The 14,537-nt window shown below is 51.2% G+C and overlaps 9 protein-coding genes across 9 annotated transcripts; 5 read left to right on the top strand and 4 right to left on the bottom strand.

Moving 5' to 3' along the window:
- Positions 1–211: 211 nt before the first annotated feature.
- CC77DRAFT_971236 (methanesulfonate monooxygenase) lies at positions 212–1,555 on the top strand (the record flags this gene model as incomplete). The annotated part of the gene is made up of 2 exons (XM_018535833.1): positions 212–264; positions 333–1,555. Coding segments are annotated over exons 1-2 (1,251 nt in total), but the record flags the coding sequence as incomplete, so codon positions are not given.
- On the bottom strand, positions 1,510–2,990 carry CC77DRAFT_1024046 (hypothetical protein). Its single transcript, XM_018525789.1, has one exon. The coding sequence runs from the start codon at positions 2,697–2,699 to the stop codon at positions 1,668–1,670; it is 1,032 nt and encodes a 343-aa protein (XP_018382143.1). The 5' UTR covers positions 2,700–2,990; the 3' UTR covers positions 1,510–1,667.
- Positions 2,991–3,390: 400 nt separating this feature from the next.
- On the bottom strand, positions 3,391–4,978 carry CC77DRAFT_944241 (longevity assurance proteins LAG1/LAC1; the record flags this gene model as incomplete). The annotated part of the gene is made up of 4 exons (XM_018534959.1): positions 3,391–4,110; positions 4,159–4,446; positions 4,500–4,813; positions 4,864–4,978. 4 exons carry the CDS (start codon positions 4,976–4,978, stop codon positions 3,391–3,393), a joined length of 1,437 nt encoding a protein of 478 aa, XP_018382142.1.
- Positions 4,979–6,039: 1,061 nt separating this feature from the next.
- Positions 6,040–7,042, bottom strand: CC77DRAFT_1024044 (transmembrane BAX inhibitor motif-containing protein 4). Its single transcript, XM_018525788.1, has 2 exons — positions 6,714–7,042; positions 6,040–6,663 (listed from the first exon to the last, which is right to left on the bottom strand). Exons 1-2 carry the CDS (start codon positions 6,956–6,958, stop codon positions 6,069–6,071), a joined length of 840 nt encoding a protein of 279 aa, XP_018382141.1. The 5' UTR covers positions 6,959–7,042; the 3' UTR covers positions 6,040–6,068.
- A 1,072-nt stretch (positions 7,043–8,114) lies between these two features.
- Positions 8,115–8,273, top strand: CC77DRAFT_901021 (hypothetical protein; the record flags this gene model as incomplete). The annotated part of the gene is made up of 1 exon (XM_018533578.1): positions 8,115–8,273. A coding segment is annotated over one exon (159 nt), but the record flags the coding sequence as incomplete, so codon positions are not given.
- A 168-nt stretch (positions 8,274–8,441) lies between these two features.
- On the top strand, positions 8,442–9,669 carry CC77DRAFT_901691 (hypothetical protein; the record flags this gene model as incomplete). The annotated part of the gene is made up of 2 exons (XM_018533589.1): positions 8,442–8,890; positions 8,940–9,669. Coding segments are annotated over 2 exons (1,179 nt in total), but the record flags the coding sequence as incomplete, so codon positions are not given.
- A 179-nt stretch (positions 9,670–9,848) lies between these two features.
- Positions 9,849–10,511, top strand: CC77DRAFT_894965 (hypothetical protein; the record flags this gene model as incomplete). Its single annotated transcript, XM_018533525.1, has 1 exon — positions 9,849–10,511. A coding segment is annotated over one exon (663 nt), but the record flags the coding sequence as incomplete, so codon positions are not given.
- Positions 10,512–11,807: 1,296 nt separating this feature from the next.
- On the top strand, positions 11,808–12,344 carry CC77DRAFT_1098293 (hydrophobin-like protein). Its single transcript, XM_018529941.1, has 2 exons — positions 11,808–12,236; positions 12,292–12,344. Exons 1-2 carry the CDS (start codon positions 11,934–11,936, stop codon positions 12,331–12,333), a joined length of 345 nt encoding a protein of 114 aa, XP_018382137.1. The 5' UTR covers positions 11,808–11,933; the 3' UTR covers positions 12,334–12,344.
- A 239-nt stretch (positions 12,345–12,583) lies between these two features.
- Positions 12,584–12,952, bottom strand: CC77DRAFT_1034214 (hypothetical protein; the record flags this gene model as incomplete). Its single annotated transcript, XM_018526850.1, has 1 exon — positions 12,584–12,952. One exon carries the CDS (start codon positions 12,950–12,952, stop codon positions 12,584–12,586), a length of 369 nt encoding a protein of 122 aa, XP_018382136.1.
- Between the last annotated feature and the right edge of the window lie 1,585 nt (positions 12,953–14,537).

Genomic DNA, 14,537 nt, shown 5'->3' with positions numbered 1-14,537 from the left:
CTGGAGTTGTATGATCCTCGGCGAATAAACCACGATCTACAGGGCTATAATCTAACCTGCGTCAACCCCACAGATCCCACGGATGGCTGCACAGCACGCAATCCACGCTTAATGTGCGCACATCTTACCGGCAACAGTACTCTAGTTTGACATCGCATGGCATCATAGCTCAACATTTCTTTCCAGTATATCCATCCATTTTCGTGCTCGAGTTCTACTGCCTCTTGCGAACAAACATGTCAGCACGAAAGAGACAAAGGACAGGTAAATTTGCCAGAACACTACTTTTATAACAAGAAGAGCAAGGCTGATTATCTCTCCAACCGCAACAGACAGCACCAAAACAAACGGCACAAATGGACACTCCGTGGAACCATCCGATAGCTACACGCCCACAAAGCAACTAGACCTCAACCAAGACCCCAACCGTCTCCTATTCGCATACTGGGTCCCCAACGTCTCCGGCGGCCTCGTCGTCTCCAAGATACCCCAAAAAACAAACTGGGACCTGGCCTCCAACGTGCGCTATGCCAAGACCGCCGAAGCCCACGGCTTCGAGTACGCGCTCACGCAAATCCGTTTCACCGCCTCGTACGGAGCCGAAAACCAGCACGAGAGTGTGTCCCTGTCGCAAGCGCTCTTGCACAGCACCGAGCGTATCAAGCTCATCGCGGCGATACTTCCCGGGCCCTGGAACCCTACTATTGCTGCGAAACAGATTGCGAGTATTGACAACTACACCAATGGGCGTATTGCTGTGAACATTGTCTCAGGCTGGAATAAGAGCGAGTTCACGGCTGTGGGGCAGTGGTGGCTCGAGCATGCGGAGCGGTACCGGCGGTCCAATGAGTTCATCCGCGCATTGAAAGGTATCTGGACTGCAGACAGCGAGGAAGGGTTCAGCTTTGGCGGCGACTTTTACCAATTCCGAAACTACAAGTTGGCGCCTAAGCCGCTTCAGAAACCGCATCCGGAGATCTTCCAGGGCGGGAATAGCGACGATGCGAGGAAGAATGGCGCTGAGGTGAGCGATTGGTATTTCATGAACGGCAACGATTTGGAGGGTTTCCGTGAGCAGATTGCGGATGTGAAGGAGCGCGCGCGCAAGGTGGGGCGCGAGGGGCAAGTGAAATTTGCCGTCAATGGCTTCGTTATAATCCGCGAAACGGAAGAGGAAGCTATTCGCGTGTTGAGGGAGATTCAAGGTAAAGCGGATACGGAAGCTGTTGAAGCTTTTCGTCAAGCCGTGCAACAAGCTGGTGCTAGCACGGGGAATAAAAAGGGCATGTGGGCGGATAGCAAACTCGAAGACTTGGTGCAATACAATGACGGCTTCAAGACCAAGTTGATTGGGACGAAAGAGCAGATTGCAGATCGGATTCTTTTGCTCAAGAGCTTGGGGGTGGACTTGGTGCTGACGGCGCATCTGCATTATGAGGAGGATCTTGAACGCTTTGGAAAGGAGGTATTGCCACTAGTAAGAAAGCTAGAAGCTGCAGGGAGGGGAGAGGACGTTGAAGATGAGATTAGGCGAACAGGTGATATCTATCGCAAGTCCTAAGCAACGCCTATTCTAACCATACCCCTCCTTTTTAAATCGATGACAGTTGTGCGATCTATACCCACTTTCACAGCCTACTTGCCTTGTACTTCCCATGATTTCCTAGTCACGCCTCACGTCCATATCCCACCAGAAGATTCCTCCTCAACCCTTCCAACTCTCCATCACCAAGTCCACAAACCTCCCTCATATACCGTTCCGCCCCACCAAACTGACTATCCAACATCTCCAGCGCCCCCAGCATACTCTCTTTCCTCGCGCTCACCATCCTCAACGCCGCCTCCCTCCCCTTGTCCAGAATCTCCTGTGGAATCTGCTTATCGCCATCGCTACCACTTGATGATCCCCTCGCCGCGTCGTCATGCAATGCTTTTGCGATATCGCCCGGGGAGATGGGCGTCCCGGATGCCTGCGCAGTCATGTACTTTGTAAAAGCGGGACTAGCAAGCAACCTGCGCACGACTTGTTCGCGAACGCCCGCAAGACCTTGTTGCGTAAGATGGTACTCCGTCGCAATCTGATCGCGCGGCACACCCAGGAAATCGAACAAGAGACCAAAAAACATTCCCGTTCGGTCTTTGCCCGCTGTGCAGTGTATCAAAGCCCCCACTCCTTCTCCTTCTCCTTGTCCTGGAGCAGCAGCGGCGGATAAATTTGCTAGATACCGCAGTATAACCCCATACGCATTCCCCCCGCTCTTCAAAAACTCAGAATACGCTTCTACAAAGCCACGTACGTCTTGATCCATGTACTTTGCATACCGTTCCGCCAGGCGCTCGGGACTATAATCGCTTTCTTCAAAGACTGGCACCCACGTCCTCTGCACGCCCGCTTTTTGCATACCTCCTCCTGCGTCTGCAATGGCGTCGTTGTTGTTGTCATTGTTCGAATGACCCTTGTCTACTTCAGGTTTACTCCGTAGATCAAAGACATGCCCAACACCTAGCTGGCGCAGTGCCGTCCACCCCTCGGCATCGACTTTCGACACTTCAGCGCTGCGGAAGAGGAGGTTTGGGCGGAGCGTTGCACCGGATTTTGTGGTGAGGGAGTGCGTGGCTAGGCGCAGGTTGTTGATGTTGGGAATGTGCGTGTAGAAAGGTGGGGAGGGGAGAGTAGTAGTCTTGTCTGGCGTCGCCATTGTCTAGTTGCTATGGGCGTTTCTGTTGCTGGTGTTTTTTGGTTGATGTTGGCGTGGTTGGTTGTTGGTGGAGAATGTTTATAACGAGTGGTTGCGGGTCGCTGTTTGTATGCGTAGTCGGTATTCGATCAGTGTGGAGGTATTGTTATGACCGCAGCAGTGAAGGTGTATGGTTCACAACACTGGTCCCGACTATGGATCATGAAGCAACGCAGAGATTCCGTTCACAGCACGTGTTCTTGTTGAATCTTTGTTTGTCGATTGTCGTCCGAGGTACACGTTTGTTGTTAGTACCTATGTCGGCCCCACCATCCCACCATCCCATTCTCACACTAAGTATGAGCCGAGGTTTGAGAGTGGGATTACATGACATCGGTTTACAGTGTCATTCAACAGTATCCTCCATGCGCTTCAGCACCAGTACATTTGTCAACACACCCATGAGCTATGAATACTCTAAATTCGATCTGTAGGGGTATAGTATACATGTATCATCAACCAGATCGGAATTACACACCTCTAGTGACATATTCCTTGGGAAAAAACCTATACACCACCAAAGAAGAAGAGTAAAAAGAAAATTGGAAACCTGCAACTGTATGCTACACACGCCTCTGACGCCCCGCGAATAACTTTTCGCGACTTGCAAAACTCAAGAACCCTGCATCACCAGAGGCAGAAAGAGACAAGCTCAAGAAGGCTTATCACACCCAATCCTACCCAAAAGCTCCTTACGATCCCCATGACCAGGAATACTAATCCCACTCACCCTCGCGCTCTCCCTTGCACTCTCCCTCTTCGCCTGTCGTCGCTGACTCGCCCCATTCAGACGTGCAAAAGTCAGCGCATCAACGCCGACTTCCTCTTCCTTTGGCTGTACAGTCATACCGCTTGAGCTCATGCCGCTCTCACCACACGTAGTCGCCATGTTGAAAATCGTCTTGGTCTGATCGACCTCAACTTCTTCATCCTCGCCCTCGTCGTCGGAGCGCAGATCCTCAGCCGCATTCCCCTTGAGCACCTTGTACACGATCTTTGCAATAGTCGCAAACCATATGCAGCAGAAGACTTGTAGAGTGAGGAGAAGTGCGAGGAAGTAGTAGCGGATCTGCGGGTTCCAACAAATGGGTCCGTTGCGGTCGCTGTATGCTTTGAGGAGATTACCCCAGTGGTTGTTGCCGCCGTATGCTTCGAATTGCGATGCATTAGACGCAGGGACGAACGAGGTCTGCTTCGAGGTGGAGTCGGCGAGGTAGCAGCCGGGAGCCATGTCGACGGGTGCGTAGGCGTAGATGGACCAGCAGACCATCATGTAGAGAACGTGGCGGGTGACGACCCAGGAGATGACGAAGAGACCGAAGGCGTAGTCGCAGGCGTTGGAGTAGCCCATGTATTTGAGGAGTTTGGCGGTCTATTTGGTTAGTTTCCAGCTTGAGTTTGTGGTGTGTGGATGACTTACGGGCAAGATGATGTCGACAAAGTCCATGATGGTCAGGATGACGATGCCGACGCGCATATGGAAGTAACCGTAGGACAGGCACATGAGCGCGGTAGTGAAGATATGGTGTGTGAACATCTGCGCATAGTCCTTGCGCTTCTCCTCAATGTTGACGACGAGAATCTGCTGAACCCAGAAGCCCCATTGGACGAGATAGTACCACTTGAACAGGCCATCTGCTTCCCGGAAAGGCCAGCCTTCCCATATGGCGTGGAGATTCAGCCAAAACTCCGAGTGGTACATGATGTACTGTCAGCTTGTTAGCATTACCGTTCCGCGAACTGGGTCGTAGTGTGACATACCATTCCTAGAGACCACGATGCAGTGTAGTAGACAATGAGCCATGCCTGCTCCTTGAACCTGTCCAGCCCTTTCTTTGTGCGGATACCACCCAGCCTCGCCAGTGGATCGAGCATGTATTCCATGACTGCTACGCGGACGCCGGTGAATATGACGGTCCACAGCAGAACAAAGGGCAGATCGTCGGTGCCACAGCCGTACATGTCCGTGTCGGGGTTGTAGTACGACATGTGGAAGAACTTGGAGGTCCGGCTTCGGGCGCGGGGGAAGAATGTGTGGGTGAGGCAGAGGAGGGTGAGGAGGTTGACGGAAATGCCTGCAGTAGTCAGTACGGGAGCAACCATGACGAACAATGCGTCGGCGTACCGATCTGGTGGTCGCAGATGAGCGTGCACAGCGAGGCCATGAGCCCCTCATCGTCGACCTTCTTCGCCTGCATCTTCCGCCTCTTGGGCGCAGACGGTGCCTTTTGGGTTTGCATGTGCAGCGAGTGTGTCTTTGGCAGCGCGCCGTCGCTGTGCTGTGTTGTCGCCATGGCGGCTGTTTTGCAATATGGACGGTGGTGATTGCAGTCCGGCGAAGGGTCCCGGGGGTTGATGCGGCGTGTGGGTTTCTGGGTGCAAGTTCAATTGCCCGCTCAACAATCACCTCTTAGCGAACGACGTAATCGGGTGGGTGCGTGTCTCAGCAACCAACAGCCATTGAGCAGTAAAAGGCGGGAAAAGAATGGGTACTGGAGCTCCTTGATAGCGTACGGGAGGAGTAGCCGCGCAGGGGAACAAATTGCGCGCGGGCAGACGAGTTGTGTTGTCGAGGAAGCGGTGTGGTGGTCCCAAGCAAAGATATTCAGGGTTTAGAGATGGATGGGGCAAGCGCGCATCAACAATCTCCTGAGCTGGCCACCCGAGTTGCCTCTCTTTTTGCCTGGCTGCTGCGTGTCTGAGTGAAAGGATTGCCTGGCAGGTATCCAATTGCTCCCGCTGTATTTCTGGACAGGTGTCGCGGGAGCTAGCAGCAATCGCAGTATGTTAGTAGCTGTGATTCTGGAGCGCGCTACCATATGGGCCACTTCAAAAATGGGGCTCGCGTAACTCCACCGCAGCATGCGCCTCCGGGTGCAACGAGGACAGAGCGAGAGGCTGTTGCGACGGAGAAAAGGAGGTGGCGATCCTACGAGAAAGCTCTGCAAGCTCTGTGCCGTCCTCGTCTGCTCCCAATGCGGCCCCTGCAGCCGTTATCGTCAAGTTGCTGCAAGTATCACGGTGCCAAGTCCTCAAGCTTCGTGCTCCTGCTCCGAAAATCAAGGGTCGCGGGCGTTTCACCTTGCCGACCAATCATACCCCCCACGCCTCCTGCAGCCCCATAATACCCCGCCATGGCCTGACCTGATATGCATGCACAGCTATTGGAAGAAGCCCTACCAACATGGAGTCGACAAGTGCAGTGGTCATGTTACATTACTACGGCTAAAAGACTGAAAATTATTCAAGCGCAGTCGCTTGACCCCATACGCCCAGCAATTTCTCCAAAGTGAATCTCCAGCCCCTACTAAACACCTACCTTGCTTCCCTCTAATTCTGGTTCTGCGAGTTGAGAATCCTCAGGATGGCGAGGAACAGGTTGATGATGTCGAGGTAGAGCGAGATGGACGCCGCAATCTCCTCCTCGACATGGTAGTGGCGCATAATCATCTGTGTGTCCACCAGGATGTATCCAGAAAAGATGAGCGCGCAAACAACGCCATACCCTAGATCGACCGTGCTGCTGCTGGGGAAGAACATGGACATGAAGCCAAACAGCACAACCACCCAGAGCGCGCCAAAGAGGTACGGTGCCCAGTGCGTAAAGTCGTACTTGCTCTGGCATGCAAACAAGCTCAGCGCGATGAATATGCCCAGCGTGAAGAAGAGCGCCTGCAGCACAATCTTGGAATCGGTAAAGGACACAATGACCGAGATGGAGTATGCTTCCATCGCGGTGAAGCCGGCGAGGAACAGGAGGTTTGTAGGGTACGACTTGCGCTTCCAGAAGGTGAGGCCAAGGAAGACGAAGGAGCCGATCAACGACACCCACATAAGCCATGGGGTGTTTTGGATAAAGTTCTTGTACGACTCCGACATCATCGAGAGGGCGCTTACGGCGGCAGTTGCGAGGAGCTGGACGGTCCTGCGCGTAGTTAGCTTCTGCGGTACTTGTCCGCGACCTGCGTTACTTACAAGATGGCATACACCTTGCGGATAAAGGCCATCCGGATGTCCAGCGTCGCCTCGGCCACGACACCGCCAAACTTGAAGTCATCGGGCACGTTGTCGTTTTCGCTTCGAGGAACGCCGCTGAGGAGAGCTTCTTGGGGGTCGTTGGCTGCCTGATAGCTGGGTGGCGCCTGCGAGTACGAGGGCGCCGGCGCGGCCTCGTCGAGCGAGTCGCGCTGAGGCACGTTCTGGTATTTGGGTGCGCCCATGGTGATGAGTGTGTCGCGATATCCGGCTGCGTGCGATGCGATGTGCGAGGTTGAGGTGCGCGTTGGTATAGGTGGAAGGATGAAGGGCGAGTGAGATGCACTAGGGCTGTGCTGACATTATGAGGTCACACCTGAGCCGCGGAACTTTGCTTCACGTGCCACTCATGATCGTGAGTTCCAGCTTCTTCCACCCCGCCCAACAATCATTAATGACTGCCAAGTGGTGCTTTGTGCGCTTCACGCAGGGATTTCGTTGCGGCGCGCCTGTATCTTACACGCATAGAAAGTTCCTTCCATGATTCGACGTCCAAAGCAGTTTTGTCGGGCTCTTCACACCTATTCAGTGGCTTCGAAAAGCATCTCCGCATAGCCTCAGCCTTACATAGCCCAGATGCATACTCCTGCATGCAACCACCAATCAGATACATCAGATATTGTTGTGTAACCACATGGCGGGCGCTTCCAACATCGCGCGGGTGTCAGGCTGCGGTGCTGCGTTCAACTTCCAAGTACTTCTATTCCGCCAAATTGTCATCAACCACTATGAGTGGCGCGCATCACGGAGAGGCGCTCGCCATGTGTGTCTGCCCCTCCACTCACCATACAGATTCCATACGACAGTCTGGACACACCCACTGGGCCAGCCACACCGGCTGAGTTGCATACAACCATTAGTGGATACCAATCAAATGCGAGCAATATGGTGTACAGATTTTGGGGGCTGTTCCTTGGCCAGCCACCACTACACAAGCTTCAGCCTGGCCGCAATCTGTTAAGAATAAGCCCATGATCCTCACTGTCTCGTTGCCATGCATATCCTTCTTCTTTCCCAGTACCTTTTTTGCTCATACCAGAAGCACTAATGGTAGATGATTCTGGAAACCTTTCGCAAGCACCCCTGCTGCCGCTGTTGGCAGTAGGAAACGAACGCTTTAGCGATAATTTACCGCTGTCTATGCTCGAGCAACGCAGCCTCACACAGACGTCACCAGTGAACAACCCAGATTCTACAAACTTCATGCCGCCTGGGATCAACTATGCGGGCAGTCAAACGGGCAATGATGCTACCGGACACGGCGAAGGGGATATCTCTCAGGACGACGCATCGGAGAATGTCCAGAGGCCCAGGAAGTGTCATCGTTGCACTTTGCCCAACTGCAACAAGAGCTTCTACCAGAAGACGCATCTTGACATCCATATACGCGCCCATGCCGGTGATAAGCCATTTCCTTGCAAAGCACCTAGATGTGGCCAGTCCTTCTCGCATCTGAATAACCTCAAGTTACATGAAAGGCGTCACAACGAAGAGCGATTATACGATTTACAAGAAAGCTACGCTTCCGAGGACTTGAACACAGCTTCCCATAGCTCTCTCCTTAAGCCAGAAAGCGTCGTGTCCGACGAATCACAGCAAGGGCCTGCTCACATCGACGCGCCCAAGAATCGCACGTCGATTCTGTCGCTTCCGCGTCCACTAAAAGGGCTGTCGGGAGCCCTCGACACACGGCTGCAACGTTGGATCCGTGGCAGTCGTTTCCACGGTTGGCGGATGGGGGTACTGCTTGGTTGCTGTATGTCTTCCTTCGTCCTGTGTTGCAACATTTCTATGATTATCGTAGCAGCCACCACTGGAGGAGGCTACGATGCTGGGGGCATAGCTAGCCTCAAAGTTGGCGATGAAGTTACTATCTCACGATGGAACACGGCATTGCACGTCTTGATCAACGCACTCAGTACGATGCTACTCGCTGGGTCAAACTACACTATGCAGGTTTTGAGTTCGCCAACAAGGCAGGATGTTGACGCTATCCATGCTCGGGGAGATTGGCTCGATGTTGGAATTCTCAGCCCCCGGAACTTGAGGCTTATTCCTCGGAAACGTGCAGCACTCTGGTACATGCTAGGACTGTCGTCAGTTCCTTTACATCTGTTGTATGTGCCTTCCAAATAACCCGATCCTGCATTCGCTGAATTTTATTAGTTATAACGCTTCGGTCTTCAAGGTCATCACGTCAAGTGAATACAGAATCTTGGTCATGGGCGTAACATCAGACGACTGGAATCGTGTAAACTCAACTACCGACGTCGGTAAGTGGACTGGGGGCAACAACTGGAACCTCACAAACGGCGGATGGATCGACGTATACAACAGCGAATATGTCTCATTACACGGTGATCTATATCTTGGAATCGACCGCCTGGCCTTCGACACTACGCAAAACTTTACGAACCAGGATATAGAAAGGACAATGTTAACGTATATGTCGCTCGACGTATCTGGAAATCAAGCATACATACAAAAACTCACTATGGAGTCGTCAGTATGGATAAGATACGAGGTTCAGCCAATTAACGGGTTGGATAGAATGGACGTTTCAGCTCGTGTAGTGCAAGCAGCTTCGGAGAAGAGGAGCAGTCCCCCCAGCAGAGTGCAAGTCAGCCTTTACTTCTTGCTCGTCGTACTATTCTGCAATTTAAGCAAGCTGAGCATCATGGCTTATGTCTTGATCACTGATCGCTCGACATATCTTGTCACTCTAGGAGATGCTGCAGCATCTTTCTTGGAGCGCGCAGATCCTCATACCCTTGGTGTTGGCATCCTAGGGCGGGAAGAGCTGCTTATCACCTTGGGTCATCCACCTAGCCATCCTGTTTCTAACCTGGGTGAGAAGGCAGACTTGGAATTACGTCTTCAAGGCGTTTGGCTTCCACGGTCACAGTCATATTTCGCACCAGTTCACCGTGCAGCGAAAGTGTGGTACACTATCTTGTGAGTGAGTATGTGCAAAACCCACTTCATGGCTAACCAACTAGGTTGCTCATCATCGCTATTCTGCTCGCATTGGCGCCAATGTATTCTACCAACACAGACGGATCGAGCGGCTCTTGGAGTTGGGGAACCGCATCAGATGACGACTTATCACTTGGATCAGAACGACGAACTGCCGTCGCTACTCTATGGAACGCCTGGCTTGCCAACGTACCACAGCTGATGCTGTCTTTTGGCTATCTTACAGTTAATATGATCTGCACAGCAATGGCCGGAGCTGATGAATGGAATCATCTCGCAACCTCTCGAAAAGGCCTTCGAGTCACGAAACCAGCTAAAGACCAGCGAAGCACGTACTTTCTGCAGCTGCCATACCGATGGAGTCTTCCACTTATCGTCACCAGCGGAACACTGCATTGGTTACTCTCTCAAAGCTTTTTCCTCGTGCGAGCAGACTTCTACGATCGCTACGGAACGATACTTCCAGGCGGAAAGTCGGCATGTGGTTTCTCCGCACTGAGTCTTTTCGTGTTGCTCTTCGCTTCACTTGCATTGCTCTGTGTTGTGGGTTTCATTGGACTGAGGACAATGTCGGTGAAGATGCCCCTTGCAGCATCTTGTAGTCTCGTGATAAGCGCCGCCTGCCACCACTCGCCCACAGAAGCCAATGTACACCTCGCCAAAGTCAAATGGGGCGTCACTCGATACGAGGAGATCAAAGGCTTCCCACACTGCTCCCTCTCGTCTGAAGATGTCACCATACCACAGAAACGAAAGATGTATCGCTGAACCAAACAAAGCACCACTTAGCCTGCACATAAGCCTCCGCCAACACTAAGAGACAGAACGATAGATCGAAGGATTAGTAGCAACAGAAAAGAGGGTTCTACTAGTAGAGCGGGTTTGGGTAGTTCCGCAGCCTTTCTTTTTGGTATCTCGATGTTTCGGACATTGTTCGCTCTCTTCGAAACCAGTCACAGAGCCAAAGGAAGGGAGGACGTATCACTAGGTAAAGGTCGACTCGCTGTCCATCGTATCCATCACTCAGCAAGATAGGATCAATATGATTTCATTTGTTGGTGTCTCGACAGGTAGTTAGAGACATATGCCACGGGAAGGTAGTCGACTTCCGCGCTCGATCATGCGGAGTCCAATAGACTTCGGACACAACAAGAAATCTCGTGACAGTAGCTATGATAGTTAGTTCCGCGGTCTTTCTTTTTGGTATCTTGATGTTGCTAGGATAGCCCAAACCCGAACATGACCAAAGCGCGCACGAAGCCGGTAGCTTCAATTGTTTCATGAATTGGATTCATATTGGTGAAATTGCGATGTGTTGAGATCGGGAGCAATTGTGATGTTCTGGGGTTATTAATCCAGCACGGTTGCTGTACCCGCCAATTGGCGTGCGTTGATCCCAATAATAGCTTTGACTGGCCTGGAGTGGTTTTGCTTTTAGGAATCAACAATATGATATTGCCAAGGCGTAAGCCGCTGATCCCATTCGTGGTTTAGCGCGACCAACGTATCACGGCGGGATGGGGAATCAAGATCATTTTACACCGCTTTTCACAAATCGATGCGGCAAAACCGATATGGCCGTTCGCGGCAGTTGGCCATCCATCGTACAACGGCCTTTTTGGCTGTTAGATATAGCGAATGAATCAAGAGCTGGGTGATCGCAGATTATGCTTCTTCTGTTGTATAGCCCTAAATCTCAAAGACACCTCAGCTTTCGCGTTTAACAGTGTGCTAGGCTGGAAAGTCTATCGCATAATGCACCAGCATTTAGGACGTCGAAAGTACGGTCAGTGCTACACTAAGTGTCACTGACGTCACTACGATTTACCCGTCGTCGCTCTGAACAAAGATGTATACGATAGTGAAGTGGAGTAACTTCCTAATCAGTCAGTGCTGTATTGCGGTGTAGTAGTCTTGCTGATCTGTCTCCACGAAACCCGAACTTCCCGATCACGATCAATAGTTACTAGTTCGTCCGCTTCAAACGTTGCTGTCTCCTGTCACGTATAAGTATCGCCTGCTCCGGCTTCCTAAGTCCAACATCTCATCACAATCATTTACAACAACAACCACCACACTCTTTACCAACCAACCACACTCACTTCCAACTACACTCATTTCCAATCACAATACTTCTTCGTCTCCTCAATCAACCCATCAACAACCCATCAACAACACTTCAAGATGTCTATCCAGTCTATCATCCTCGCTCTCTTCACTTTCGTCGCTATGATCGCGGCTGTTCCCACCAACTTCAATGTCTTCCAGCGCTCGGATGCCTGTGGCGCTGGTAGCACCGCTCACTGCTGCAACGATGAGACGGCCCAGGCGGTCACCAACCATGATGGCCTCAGTCCCGATGTCGGCGGAATCAAGAACCTCCTCGGCCAGTGCAGCGATATCACTGTTGCTGTCATTGGAGGTGCCGTTCCCATCAAGAACATGTGCAAACAGACTGCCGTCTGCTGTGGAGACATGGAGCAAAATGTAAGCCAGATCCTAAGCTACTTCAAACGTATATCCACTAACAATAACATTCTAGGGCGTCGTCAACTTCGGCTGCACTCCTATCAACGCTAACTAAGCCGGGAAGAGGTACATGCGATCTTAGGGATGCGCATATATCTATAGGGAATCAGTGACAAGGCTGATACCCACAAGAGCAGGCCATGGGTGGAAGATTCTTTTCTGAAGTAGTTTTGTGATGGTTTCGAGACGTCGAACCCTAACAGTTTATTCTTAACAATACTAATTGCTATTTTTCATCGAACCAAAAGACATGAGAAACTGTGAAAGTCCTATCCCCCTCATCGTGCACCTAAAAGAACGAGCATCTAATCATACCAGCCCCAGACATTGCGGATGTTGGAACAATCAGGGATGAAGCAACTTCCAGTAGGATCGTTCTGACCAGGAGCTTCCCAGCACCGGTAGTTGTTGGACGTAGCGATGCACACTGTTCGAAGAGCTCGTTGGCTGTTGGGTCGGTTCTGTACAACATTGCAATCTTGGTAGATCTTCAGATCGGTTCCACGATCGCGGGAGAACCAGTTCCAAGTCCCTGCGCTAGTCGATTGGAACCTGAATCCGGTTGCTGACTCAGCCCAAGGTTCGCCAGACATAGCTGCACAAAAGTCCCTCTGCGCTACTGCGGGAAGGGCAAGGCCAAGGGTGGTGAGCAGGAGAGTGTTGAGTTGGACCATCTGAGAAAAGTAAGATAAAAGCAGGACACTGCTGTTGAAGAAGACTTACGTTGAAGTGATGGGACTCTTGAAGTGAGTTTAGGTAGAAAGCGGAGAAAGTCTGGATTTGATTGAGACGATGGGTAGTGTTGATAATGATAGTGCGAAGATGTTCCGATACAGTGAGTGATGATTTTGGAAGACGACAGAGACGACTCCCTTTATATGTATCGGAAGCATGAATTGATTTAAGGCAATATAGTCCTGATGTACGGGCTTACAATGGAAGCACCAGCCACTATGACCGATGTAGGACCGATTCCCGACTTAGATCTCGACTACAAAACAATTATCAAAATGAAGCGACGTAGGGCTTACCTGACAAGCCGCTAGGACGTCACTGTTTACCTATCCAAGATCCCTCAAGAAAACAGATTATGCGTACGTATATTCCGGACCACCGTTTCTTGAACAGCTTTCAGAACCCCAACTACTTGTGGTTCTTCTCTTTATCAACTACAACTTTGTAGTACTTGTGCGATAGCTCCTTAAGCGTAGCCCCTTATATTTACTCCTTTCGTACCAAAAGACATAGCTACGGAGGCACAAAACCGTAGACAATATGTAGTCGCTGACAATTTCGTGATTAGTGTAATCCCTACATGATAGTTGTTCTATGAACATTGCGTAACTTCTTTAGGTCCGGAAATGCCGGACATTACGCCAAGGCGTGCTTCGGTAGATATTGTCCTTGGTAAACTCAACCTAGCTTAGTATCGTTAGACAGTGGTGGAGCTTTAGTACCACCTCTGTATAAAGAGCAGGTCCTTAATGAAGGATGGAAATATCTTCATTTGTCAATCTTCATCATCAAGATCTTCTCATCTTTGAAAACCAACCTTGCAGTCACCTGTCAACACCTCCAGCTATGTTTACCAAGGCATGAACATTCAAGAACAAAACACTAGTTCGAGCTTCAAATTAACAGTATCTTGTAGGCTCTACTGGCTGTCTCTCTCCTCGCTGGGTCGGCGTTTGCAACGCCCACCCCATCTCACGTGCTTGAGAAACGTGCTGTGACATGTGACGGGGTTAGGTACACTGACTCCCAACTGGAGGCTTGCCGTTCGACACTCTGTCTGTATGACGACAGACAGGGCCCGGGTGGTTACCCCCATTTTTTCAATAACGGTGAACGCCTCAACTTCGGGTCATACACCGGAGACTTGTACGAGTATCCTCTAGTTCGTGGGAACAGGCCCTACAATGGAGGTGAGTGAAGTTGTCCGCATCGCATAGCTTGATTGTCGTATCATTGGCAACATTCATACTGCTGTCGCGGGATGTTTTTCTCTAGTGTTACTTGCTAATGGCTTATCTTCAGGTGCACCGGGAGCAGACCGTTGCGTGGCTGCTTACGACCAAACCACAGGAAACTGCGACCTCGTTGGTGCGATGACGCACAACGGCGTCCCTCCCAATTCTCGACCCAATGCCTTTGTTCTATGTGTTTGATTCCGAGGTTGTATTGGTTACAATAAGGTAGCGGTTTCACAGCGATTGGCAAGACGCGTACAAGATCAGTATCTACAAGGCTTGTTCAGAT

This window comes from Alternaria alternata (genome assembly GCF_001642055.1).
Source record: "Alternaria alternata strain SRC1lrK2f unplaced genomic scaffold CC77scaffold_21, whole genome shotgun sequence".
Classification (NCBI taxonomy): domain Eukaryota; kingdom Fungi; phylum Ascomycota; class Dothideomycetes; order Pleosporales; family Pleosporaceae; genus Alternaria; species Alternaria alternata.
This window is presented reverse-complemented; position numbering and strand designations above follow the sequence as displayed.